The sequence below is a fragment of the Zingiber officinale genome, chromosome 1B (genome assembly GCF_018446385.1).
Source record: "Zingiber officinale cultivar Zhangliang chromosome 1B, Zo_v1.1, whole genome shotgun sequence".
In the NCBI taxonomy this organism is placed as follows: Eukaryota; Viridiplantae; Streptophyta; class Magnoliopsida; order Zingiberales; family Zingiberaceae; genus Zingiber; species Zingiber officinale.
The window spans coordinates 135,753,021-135,763,698 of NC_055986.1; the positions used below are offsets into that span (position 1 = coordinate 135,753,021).

Here is a 10,678-nt window from a genome sequence, read left to right on the forward strand (position 1 = left end):
TAAAACTGAACCTCAACTTATTTAACTGAAATAATTAATATTTTAAAATAAATAAATAATTTTTAAATTAATCGAACTAAATTTTTAACTTGGATGAATATTATTTTTAAATGTCTATAATAATATGTGAACATAAACTCTACGTGTTGATTTACTTTTACCGTTCGATTCTCAGATATAATTATATCAATAATTGAAGTAAAGATTACATTTGAAGTCACCTGGAAGTAAAGATAACATTTGAAGTGACGCAAATAAATATCCTATGCTAACTATAAAAAATAAAAAATAAAAGATTACATTTGAAGGTTGATGATTATTTTGGTTAATCGTTGAGCACTACGTTGGTCAAACTTAAAGGTCAAATGCCATGAACTTTGTTAGAATAAAATTCATTTCGATTCAAATGATGATTTATAATTGACTGATGTTAGCTTTTTTTTTCAAGTAATGGAGGAGCATAATCCAAAGAATAAGACACGCAAATAATAAAATGGCAATATATATCAATGGAATAAAACTAATACTGGAATAAGCTCGAAATATATTGTACATTTTTAGTATTATAGGGAACCGCACAAAGTTTTAATTTACAAATAATTTCTTTTTTATAATAAATTTAGCATATTAACTTTTAAGTAATGTGCCATAACCAGCCATCAAATAAGTTATATAAATTGAGGGCAACTAAAATCCTTGCTTCCATCCTCCATTGTTACGAGGGACAGATCTCTTGGTAAAAAAAAAAAAATAGATCAGGAAATAAATTATAATTACTATGGTCTACGCCTTTGGACTTATTACAATTATCAGAAGATCCAATGCAATTTGGAGAAACTCCATACATCGCGCAACTCTCAAATTTATCTTTGATCAATAAATTCTAGACTGGTATAAAGAAGCCTGAAAGAAAACAAATCATAAGTTTACAAATGGAATGAAATCATTTGATGAAAGCCCTAGTTAATTAATGATTCCCAATTGCCCAAAATTTCAAGTGGACGTAGAATCAGAATTGAATGCCAGTGATGGCGATTTCATGCATGACATGGGATCTCTAATGATAAATATCATCCAATTGCCCTCATTCCCGCCAGTTCACGTAGCTTCTCATAAACAATGAACGTGATTGCAGTCTGCGGTCCTAATCGTGCAAAAGTTGCAAACCCCCTGAAAAAAAGAAGATAACTACATGAACTTGGTTTATTTTGATAGCAGAAGCAGATACAACACAAATGTATCTTTTCGAGATTAAGAGAGACAGATAAGCATGAAAAAAAAAAAAGGAATTAGAAAAAGTTTGATCAAATAGAAGGGGGAAAAGAAAATTCTAAACTTCAACTACACGGGCACGAAATCCCAGATTTCTTGCGTATGCTTTCCAAGTCCACAAAATACAGACTTATGTGCATGCGTAGAATCGACTTATTACTAATTTTCCACTTGGTCTTAGTTCTCAAATAGTTTCAAATTTCAGCGAGACTAACATTCATTATAAGCAATGGCTAGATTCACAACGTTGGCACACTATGAATTGCAGTTATAAATAGATAAAGGCATTGCATTGTTTCTAAGACGTAACATTTACATAAATACTAAAATTTGCAAGTCATCAAACATACACCTCTAGATCATGAATCCCAACCAAGGTTAGTAAAATCAGGATCCAGGATGGAGGATCATAAGGTCCATTGACATACAACTCCTTGGACAACTTGACTTTGCAGAGGATTAGAAAAGGTTTGGGCTGGAGATTGTTCCCATGTGGGACTAAATTGAGATTGGGTGAATGCTCACATGATTCATATGTATCATTTAAGTTCTTTAATGGTTAAGAAAAACAGCCAAGCGCACGAAGCTCTCGTCAATACGGAGTCCCGAGTCTATTATACACGATCTTATCCTATTTTACAAAAGGTCGTTTTCAAGACTCGAACCCATGACCTTAAGTCACACGGCAGCAACTTGTTGTTGTGCCAAGGCTCCCCTTCATTAAAGTTATTTAAGGGCTAAAATCCTAAAATAGAATCTCCTTGGCTGAATCCTTTCTGTTGGGACACTTCGGGAGCTAATATTGAAACCCTAGCTTGCTCCTTCTTGCTTATCCATCACTTGATCAACTTGAAAATGCAGCATCACTTCCCTCTAAGTCTTTAAGAAATCTAGCGGTGAGTTGGAGAGAATTAGTGAAGAGAGTGGGAGCGGAGAAGTTATTGAAACAGTGCTCGCGTCCACTTTTTTTCTTTGGCTCATCGGACGCCTTAATCAATTAAGAATCTCCTTATTCGACTACCACGTTAGCAACCTGCATAACAACTATTTTTCTGAAGTTTAATCGATTACCCTAATCGATTACGCATTCCTAAACGACTAGCCTGATCGATTAGGCATGCTTCTATTTGTGCGAGCACGGCCCGTAAGCGATTAAGCCTCCCTGCTTAATTGTTTACCAAAGCTTTTATGCATTCGTGAAATTCTAGCTTAAGTGATCAAGCTGATCGCTTACCGATCTTAAGTGATTAGGGTAATTGATTATCCTAATCGATTACCAACCCCTAACTTCTAAACCTAAGTCTAGGATTCCTTCACCCAACATCCGGTCAACCGTGATATGTTGGGACTCCTCCTTACCTAGCATCCGATCAATCTTAAACTTAACCTGCTGGAACTTCTTCACTAAATGTCCAATTAACCCTTTGACCCACTTGGACTTTTCTTCTTATGCCAAGTGTCTGGTCAATCCTTTAACCCACTTAGACTTTTCTCCTCGTGTCAAGTGTCTGATCCTCTATGACCCACTTGGACTTCCAATCACTAGGTATCCAATCAACCATTGACCCACCTAGACTTTTCTCTTCGTGCCAAGTGTCCGGTCCTCCATGACCCACTTGGACTTCCAATCACTAGTGTCTGATCAACAATTGACCCACCTGAACTTTCAACTACCTGGCTTCATTCACCAGGACTTCCTCACTGCCTAACTTCACTCACTAGGATTTTTTAGCTGACTTCACTCACTAGGACTTTTCATCACTCACTAAGATTTTCATCTGCCTAGCACTTCACTTATTAGGACTTTTCGCATGACTTCACTCACCAGGATTTCCAGCTGCCTAGCTTCACTCACCAAGACTTTCACACCAAGCATCCGGTCAACATTGGCCCACTTGGATTTTCTACTTTTGCCAACTTTCTTGTTGGTCTTGCCCTTACCTAACTTCTAGTTAGAACTTCCCAGTCAAGTATCCGGTTAACCTTGACCTACTTGACTCTTCTTTACATCACCTCCAGTTAAAACTTTCCAGTCAAGTATCCGGTCAACCTTGACCTACTTGACTCTTCTTCACATCGAACTAGTCAACTTTGACTAATCTCCCCAAACGGACAAATGCACCTATAATCTACATATATTGTCAAACATCAAAACTCAAACATCAAGACTCAAGTTTGAGCCAACTCAAGTTTAATCAAACTGGTCAACCTTGACGTAGGGAAATTGCACCAACACTTTCATTGTAAAACTTGCATCATTTTGAGTACAATATCATCTTTACTTTGCCTTTTTGGGATTTTCCATTGCCAGAACGAGGAGGTAAGGCCTCAACTTTCCCTCTTGATTTTTATCTCTCCTTCACCTTTCCATTGCAAGAGGTATATCGTGTATCCAAACTATTAGACAATCAAGAATGCTAAGTATAATGAACAGTGCACTCATGATTCTATTTGATCCTTAATGTGATTATAATATAGATTCTGGATCATCTATGTATAGAATATAATGTGCTTTGGCTTATTTTTGGTTGTTGTATGTTTACTAGTTAAACTAGTTTTTGTATGTTTTGAAGTTAAAACCTAGATGCATCTTCAATTGCTTGTATAATGAGCGATTTGGCAGTTATTTGATAGTTAACATAAATGTTAGAGACCAGGGCTGCCATTCTTAGCCTTTGTTCATGCAAGAGAGTAGTTAAAAAAACATAATGGATGATTATTTAGTAGGACACAAGGTACCTTTGCAAGTGTCCAATTGTACTCGGACAACTATCAATCAAATGGCAAAGAAAAGAGATTCACGGAAACAAGGTTGACAAATAAGTTTATTCTATCAAAGTATCATCCCATTCAATTTGGCTGAATTTATCATCCAAGGATGATATGGTTAAGGATCAAAATTGTCTTAGTATAATTACAATAGAGGCACTGATTGAAGAAATAAGTCAAAAAGAATAACGAATAGATTAGAAGAGCATAAGGTGAAGTGAAACAGAATGTAATGTTTGTTCCATTTGCTCACTAGGAAGAAGAAATACTTGATTTGCTCTTTCTTGTGAAGATTCTAATGGGCTAGTATTCCTAACATTTTGGATGCATCTCACATTTCTCATACTGCAGAAAAATATTTTAAATGATGGATGGAATGTTGAAAAGGTTGGAGATGAAAATATTGTAACCACAAAAGAATGAATACCACAACCTTAATATATTGCTTTTCAATGTCAACACATTTCACCAAAGGGAAAGATCTTTTTAGGTTGGCCATAATTCACTTTGCAAGAACTTATTTGACATTGGGGGTGTCAGCCACAAGTCATTTTGAGTTAATAAAATACAAAACAAAATCTATCAAATACATAGTAAAAATAATAAATGATATACAAGTGGACAAAAACAATATTTGAATGTGTGGCCAATTCCACCCATCATAAACTATGTTTAGCCCAAAACTAAAAGATAAAAAATCTAGAATTCAAACCAAATGAAATCTTGAATTTATAAAATATCTACATTAATTAATTCAAGGAATATAAAATAATCACTAAAATATATTAATATAGCATCCAACAATATACAAAAACCATATTAGATACTATGTGAAAAATAGAACAGTTTAAAATGAAGTGATGAAACTAACTTGCATGCTTGATTATGCTTCTTTCCATGTAACATTGTACTTCTAATATCAACAACTTCAGTTTTATATGTGAAACCAAACACATAAAGCTATTGAAAGAATATCTTTTATGTGAGACCATCATAACCTTGGTTTGATAACACTTAATGACAAACTCATAAGAAAAAAAAATATTGCAGTTGAATTGGAAGAAATAGATTACTTTTATTGTTGAACAAACAAATTGCACAACATGCTCAAATGCAATACATATCATTTTTTAAAGAATTACAATATATTGGAAGTAGAAAGTGATACTCACCCTTTGTACAGTGCTCCAAATCCTTCAGTAACCACTACCTGAGAATGCACAAAATATGAAAATAAAATTTGGAAAAAAAAACAAAAGAGGAAGATTCTAAAATTAGAAAACAATGCCACTTTAAATAGGAAAAAAACCAATTGTTTGAAAAGAAATTTGTGGTAGAGTTACTCTCAATTTCAATAAGAAATGGCTCCCCACTCAAGAACATATAACGTAATCAGATGCAACTCTATGTGATCATCAAGGGACTAGAGTAACCAAGGCAAACGAGAAAAACATCTCAGTTCTAAACAAATAGAATTGAGACATATATATATTGTAAATGCTCATACCGTTGGAAAAATGCAAGTCCACGCACAATACCTGATAACCACAGTGAAGTGTATTTCTGTAAGTTCTGGCACCACTGGTTTCTCGCTGTAACATTAAACGAGTTTTAATCATGTCAACTGGTGCAGTTACAAGAGTTCCCACGGTTCCAGCTATGCAACTTGAGCTTCATGCAGGCATTGAGTTAGTTGTTTGTTAAAGCACTAGAAATTTATAGATCTTGACAGCTGAAACAAACCAGAAATTCATTATACATGAGATGTAGACCAAAACCTTCTTCAAGAGGAGACCACTTGAGTAGAGCCTGAAAAAAAAAAAGCAAATTGAATAAGAAAATATGAATCAAGCTGCAGAAGGCATGGCAAGGAAACAATTTCAAACTATTAAATGATTTTACCAGCAATAAGCAACTAACATAAAATAATCAGCACATCTTTAAAAAAAAAAAAAGTTGAACCTGCTTTGATTCATCATAAGTTGCCATCTGTGAAGCTGTCAGACAACTAGCTCTAGCCATTGCAGGACCAACTCCTTTCCAAAATGCCTTCAGACCCTCATGTGAAACAATTCTGTGGATCTCCCTAAGGGGTCCCATTTGCGAGCTAGAGTTCATTTGCAACCTTACCTTTGGAAAAATATGCTGCATTAGACGAGAGCCATATGCAAGTAAATGCACACTAAATACTGAAGTAATCTGCAACTTCCTTACCTTCAAAACTTCCATTGGATTTGTTAATCCGGTAGCAATTGCTCCTGAGAATGCCCCAGATGCAATTTTCACTATGATGTTAGTTGAACCAATTAGGTGATCTAAAACATACTTTGAGGGTTCATATAAGCCTAATCGAAGACCTCCATAAATTAGAGACCTAGTTACCGCAGGTCCAAGTCCCAAATACAGTGATCTAGGTCCTTCATTTTTCACCATTTGAGAAAATATTGTTCCCTGTTGTCATCACATATCTTATTTTGAAGTTGTCTCTTGGTTCAGACAGAATGAACAAAGCTTCCTAGCAAAGATAAACAGAAGCAATAAGAGGATACCATCCCAACCAAAGGTCCTCTTTGACCAGCCAGCTGCATTTGGAGTCTAACTTTGACAACATCTGCAACCAATTCATAAGACCTTGTTAAAAAAGCAATCACGACCTTTTATTTAAGTTTTGCTTTACTTGGGTGAAAAAATGGAGGGGTGGTACATGATCGATTCATTCTCCATGAGCAATTTTGTTAATTCTCCATGATCATCACATATCTTAATTTTCCACCCAAGTAAATCTAGCTAAATCTTAGTGGAAGCCAAAAGACACACCGGCTAATGTCTATGTTGGCGTCTAGAACTAAGCCACTATTCAACCATGTACAATTTTTCAACTGCCCTCAAGTTTGTTCAATACTATTCCCATTATTATTTCCCGCCTAAATTCTAAACTGATCGGAGGTGTTGTAGCAGCTACAAATCCATAGCTGCTACAACATGTGTAACAGCTATGGTTTGTAATTTCTACAACGTGAATGTTAGGTGAGCCGGTCGAATCCGCATTGTAGCAACTACAATTTCGTAGCTGCTACAACAATTGTAGCAAACTGTAGCTGCTACAACATGGTAAGTGAACAAGGTTGAATCCACGTTGTAGCAGCTATGAAACCATAGCTATTACAATGTGAATGTTAGGTGAGAAGGTTGAATTTGTGTTGTAGCAACTACGGTTTCGTAATTGCTACAACATTAATGGTAAGTGAATAGGGTTGAATCCACATTATAATAGCTATGAAACTGTAGTTGCACAACATGAATATTTTTGAACAAGTATGCATTATAGAAACTACGAAACTGTAGTTGCTACTACATGTGTAGCAACCACCAAACCATAGTTGCTAAAACGCGCCCGACCGACTTAGGATTTAGACAGAAGATAATAATGTGAATAGTATTAAACGGTACCAGAGGACAATTGGGTAATTATACACGGTTGAATAGTGTGGTGGGGCACATTTGATAAAAATCAAAGTGGAACAACGCTTTGGTGATTTGGAAAAAAAAAAAGGCGCCCCTTTGACTTTTGCCCAAATGAGTTTCTTCAAAATAAAAATAACAGCCCAAAGAAATAGAATAGAGAACATTAATTCACAACGTATTATCCAAAAGATAACCTGTTTACAATGTTCTCTGTAACGACAATTTGCATTCAACTATGTAGGGTTCCTTAATTTCTTATCGAAGATAGCTAATTTATCAGATGTACGTACAACACTATCCAAAAATTAAACAACGAAAACAAAAAAGCGAATTTGTCAAACTAGACAGAAGACAATTGGGTACCAAAGGGATGCGTGACGGTTGTAGCAACGGCAACAGAAGCCCCGCTGGTAGAGAAGTGATTCGCGGCATAGGATAGCGTCAAATCAGACCTCTTCTTCTCGCCCCCTCCCATCATCTCTAAAATCAGTATAGTAAAAACAACAAATTTAGAAGAATAACCACGGAAGAATCTTCACGAAACGAATCTGGAAGAGGCGCCCCAAAGTTCTTTGGAGGGAGCAGCGATCAAGGAAGAAGAAGACGGATTAAATCCAAAAACAAAAAAAACAAAAAGTGGAGAATTCGTGAAGAAAAATCAAGAATTTGAAATTACCATTAGAAGACGCCGTCCACCGGGGAGGAGGGATGGACGGACGCGAGCGTTGCGCCGCTTCCCCTTCTACGGCTGGACGACTCTTCGAGCGAGTGAATTTTTTTTTAAAAAAAAATCTAAGGTTTTAATATTATTAATATTTTTAAAAATATTTTAAAATGTCTATTGAACTAATAAAAAAAGGTTAAAAACGATAAAATTCATAATAATAATTTATTTATTAAAAAATCACTTTTATTATAATTTTTTTTTCCCAATGTTCATTAGATATCACTATTATTGAAAGGGATCATAAAACCCTCTAGAATGTAGAATAAGACTAAGCACAATAAACTCAATATCATCTTACCCTTTTTTGGAATTAATATCGACTAAAATTTTACATTGGACTATTATTTTTAGATATCACAATCATTATAAAGTTAATCCACTACAATTTAGAAGATTTGAATATACTAGAAGATTACAAAAACCTCATTGTCTATTAAATTTTTAATCCTGTATTAGTTCTAGGCATTATTTAATCTTAAATTTGATGCTTCAAAAGTGAAAAGTGATTGATTGTGTAAAAGGAAAGTCATTGAAAAAAATAATTAATCAGATTAGGTAGTTCTTGCATTATTTAATCTTAAATTTGATGCTTCAAAAGTGAAAAGTGATTGATTGTGTAAAAGGAAAATCATTGAAAAAAAGTAATTAATCAGATTAGGTAACGTTGAATCTAGCGCGATCGATCCAATTCTATAAAAAATTTTAATTATTCATCACAATAAATCGAAAAGTACTCATAACAAGTGATTCAGAAGTCCGGTATCCCTTGATTATGTGTCTCATTTTAAAAAAAAAATCTTACAAATACATTATAACTAGGATCGAATCGTAAATATCTAAATAACAATTTAACATCCTTCCAATGTATCATAACTCCCAGGACAAAAGAAAAATCATTAAGGAGAATATAAAAGAAGACTACATGCATCATTATTGAATGGAAGAAGAAAGATATCTCCATTAGACATTTGATGCGAGATTATGTTCCCCATTAAAAAAAAAACAAAAGCAACAAAGTAAAAAAGAAAAAAAAAAGTGTTTCTATACAATTTCTAACAGTACTTTTAGTTTTAGTAAGTGTTCAATATGTTTCCTAATTAAGATGAACTTTGATTCCTTGTCTATATTAAATTTAACTTTTGATTGTCTGTAGATTGTTAGGTTTAGATTGTTAAATTTAAAATTCCTATAACAATTTATAACAATAATTGACCGAGTACGATGCACTATTTTTGTCCTATTCAATCATAGAGAAAAAGCATTCAACCAAGAAGAGATTGGAAAAGCCTTGGACTTTTCATCGTATCACGACAAACAAAGTGCACATACAGAGGAAGTTAAACAATTAACAGGAAAGATACACCAATTAGTGAGACAACAGTAAATACCTTGTTGAGTTTCCTCTTTCCATAAGCATTCATCCAGAATTTTTAGCTTCTGTTGGCGAATTGAGGGATTGAAACTGCCAGATGATCTGATGAAGTCAAATCAAGGTATACTTCCTCCTCTTCTCTCTCTTGAATTTAAGGGGAAGTTTTAACTAGTTGACCAATCATTTTTAGATTTTCAGATAAAGGAAAACCACAGAAGTAAGTTCATTTCTTTCTTTAATTCATGAGCCGGCAAAAACTTGCACCATTACCTCCACAGCTCTACCTCTAAACACAATCTAACAGTTTTCTGGAGAATTCATTTCAAAGATTTAATACAGAAATAACAAGGAAAGGCAACAAGAAGGTTTTACAATAAGAACTTGAAACAATGACAACGCGAAGAGATAATTGATGCGGCAAAACACACAAAAGAACTTTTTTTTTTTCTCCACGATGAAATCTTTCAAGCATAAGACAAGTAGATGAAACTAACTACATGACCAGATCATGCTGGCAGCTTCAACCTCTCATTCCAACAACTATCGCAGATAAGAATTAAGCCAAAAACAATTGAGGAGAAAAGAGGAAGAGGAAAAGAGAGAATATATAGTGGCTAATAGTGATTCAGATGGTGAAGCCTAAAGAAGTCATGCACCGCGGTGGTTGTGATAAGGAGGCCCTCCCTCCCTGTCTCATCTATATAGTTGCAGATATATAAACATGCATATAAATGCATCTCTCAGCATCATTAATTGTGGTTTGGCTGGTGAGAGTTTTGGTCCCAACTGCTACATCTAACTAGTGATTGTGACTATTGTGTCTCTTGTTGGTTAAATCACAAGTTAGGTTATAAATTGAATATAGTTTTATTGAAAAGGAACTAAACCAAATTGTACTAAATTACTGGATTTTCTTTTGTCAACTACTCAGATATTGACAACTAATGGACCTATGTAAACCTGGGTGAAGTATAGTAGATTCCAAATTTTTCCTTCTTTTCATTCAATATGGTTGAGTCGACTCAATCTATCAAAATATCAATGCCTAGGCTGGTTCAAGCAAGGACAGGTCC

The 10,678-nt window shown here is 34.6% G+C and overlaps 1 protein-coding gene across 3 annotated transcripts; it reads right to left on the reverse strand.

Moving 5' to 3' along the window:
* Positions 1-751: 751 nt before the first annotated feature.
* Positions 752-10,320, reverse strand: LOC121980773 (mitochondrial substrate carrier family protein ucpB-like). Of its 3 annotated transcripts, none has more exons than XM_042532979.1 (9): positions 9,622-10,314; positions 7,870-7,986; positions 6,591-6,652; positions 6,256-6,492; positions 6,004-6,171; positions 5,801-5,850; positions 5,580-5,712; positions 5,214-5,251; positions 752-1,170 (listed from the first exon to the last, which is right to left on the reverse strand). In XM_042532979.1, the coding sequence occupies exons 2-9, from the start codon at positions 7,982-7,984 to the stop codon at positions 1,071-1,073; spliced, it is 903 nt and encodes a 300-aa protein (XP_042388913.1). In that variant the 5' UTR covers positions 7,985-7,986; positions 9,622-10,314; the 3' UTR covers positions 752-1,070. The 3 variants fall into 3 exon arrangements, 2 of the variants coding, with proteins under 2 accessions (XP_042388913.1, XP_042388921.1); XM_042532987.1 differs by lacking the exon at positions 9,622-10,314 and adding an exon at positions 8,183-8,317; XR_006111659.1 differs by having other exon boundaries at positions 1,069-1,170; positions 5,785-5,850; positions 9,622-10,320.
* Positions 10,321-10,678: the final 358 nt, after the last annotated feature.

Bases quoted from the DNA above. Each gene is read 5' to 3' on its own strand.
- LOC121980773 (XM_042532979.1), bottom strand. From the start codon at position 7,984: ATGATGGGAGGGGGCGAGAAGAAGAGGTCTGATTTGACGCTATCCTAT. The intron at 6,172-6,255 runs GTAAGGAAGTTG...ATTTTTCCAAAG, and splicing joins ATCCAATGGAAGTTTTGAAG to GTAAGGTTGCAAATGAACTC. The intron at 5,252-5,579 runs GTATTGTGCGTG...GTGCATTCTCAG, and splicing joins CACTTCACTGTGGTTATCAG to GTAGTGGTTACTGAAGGATT.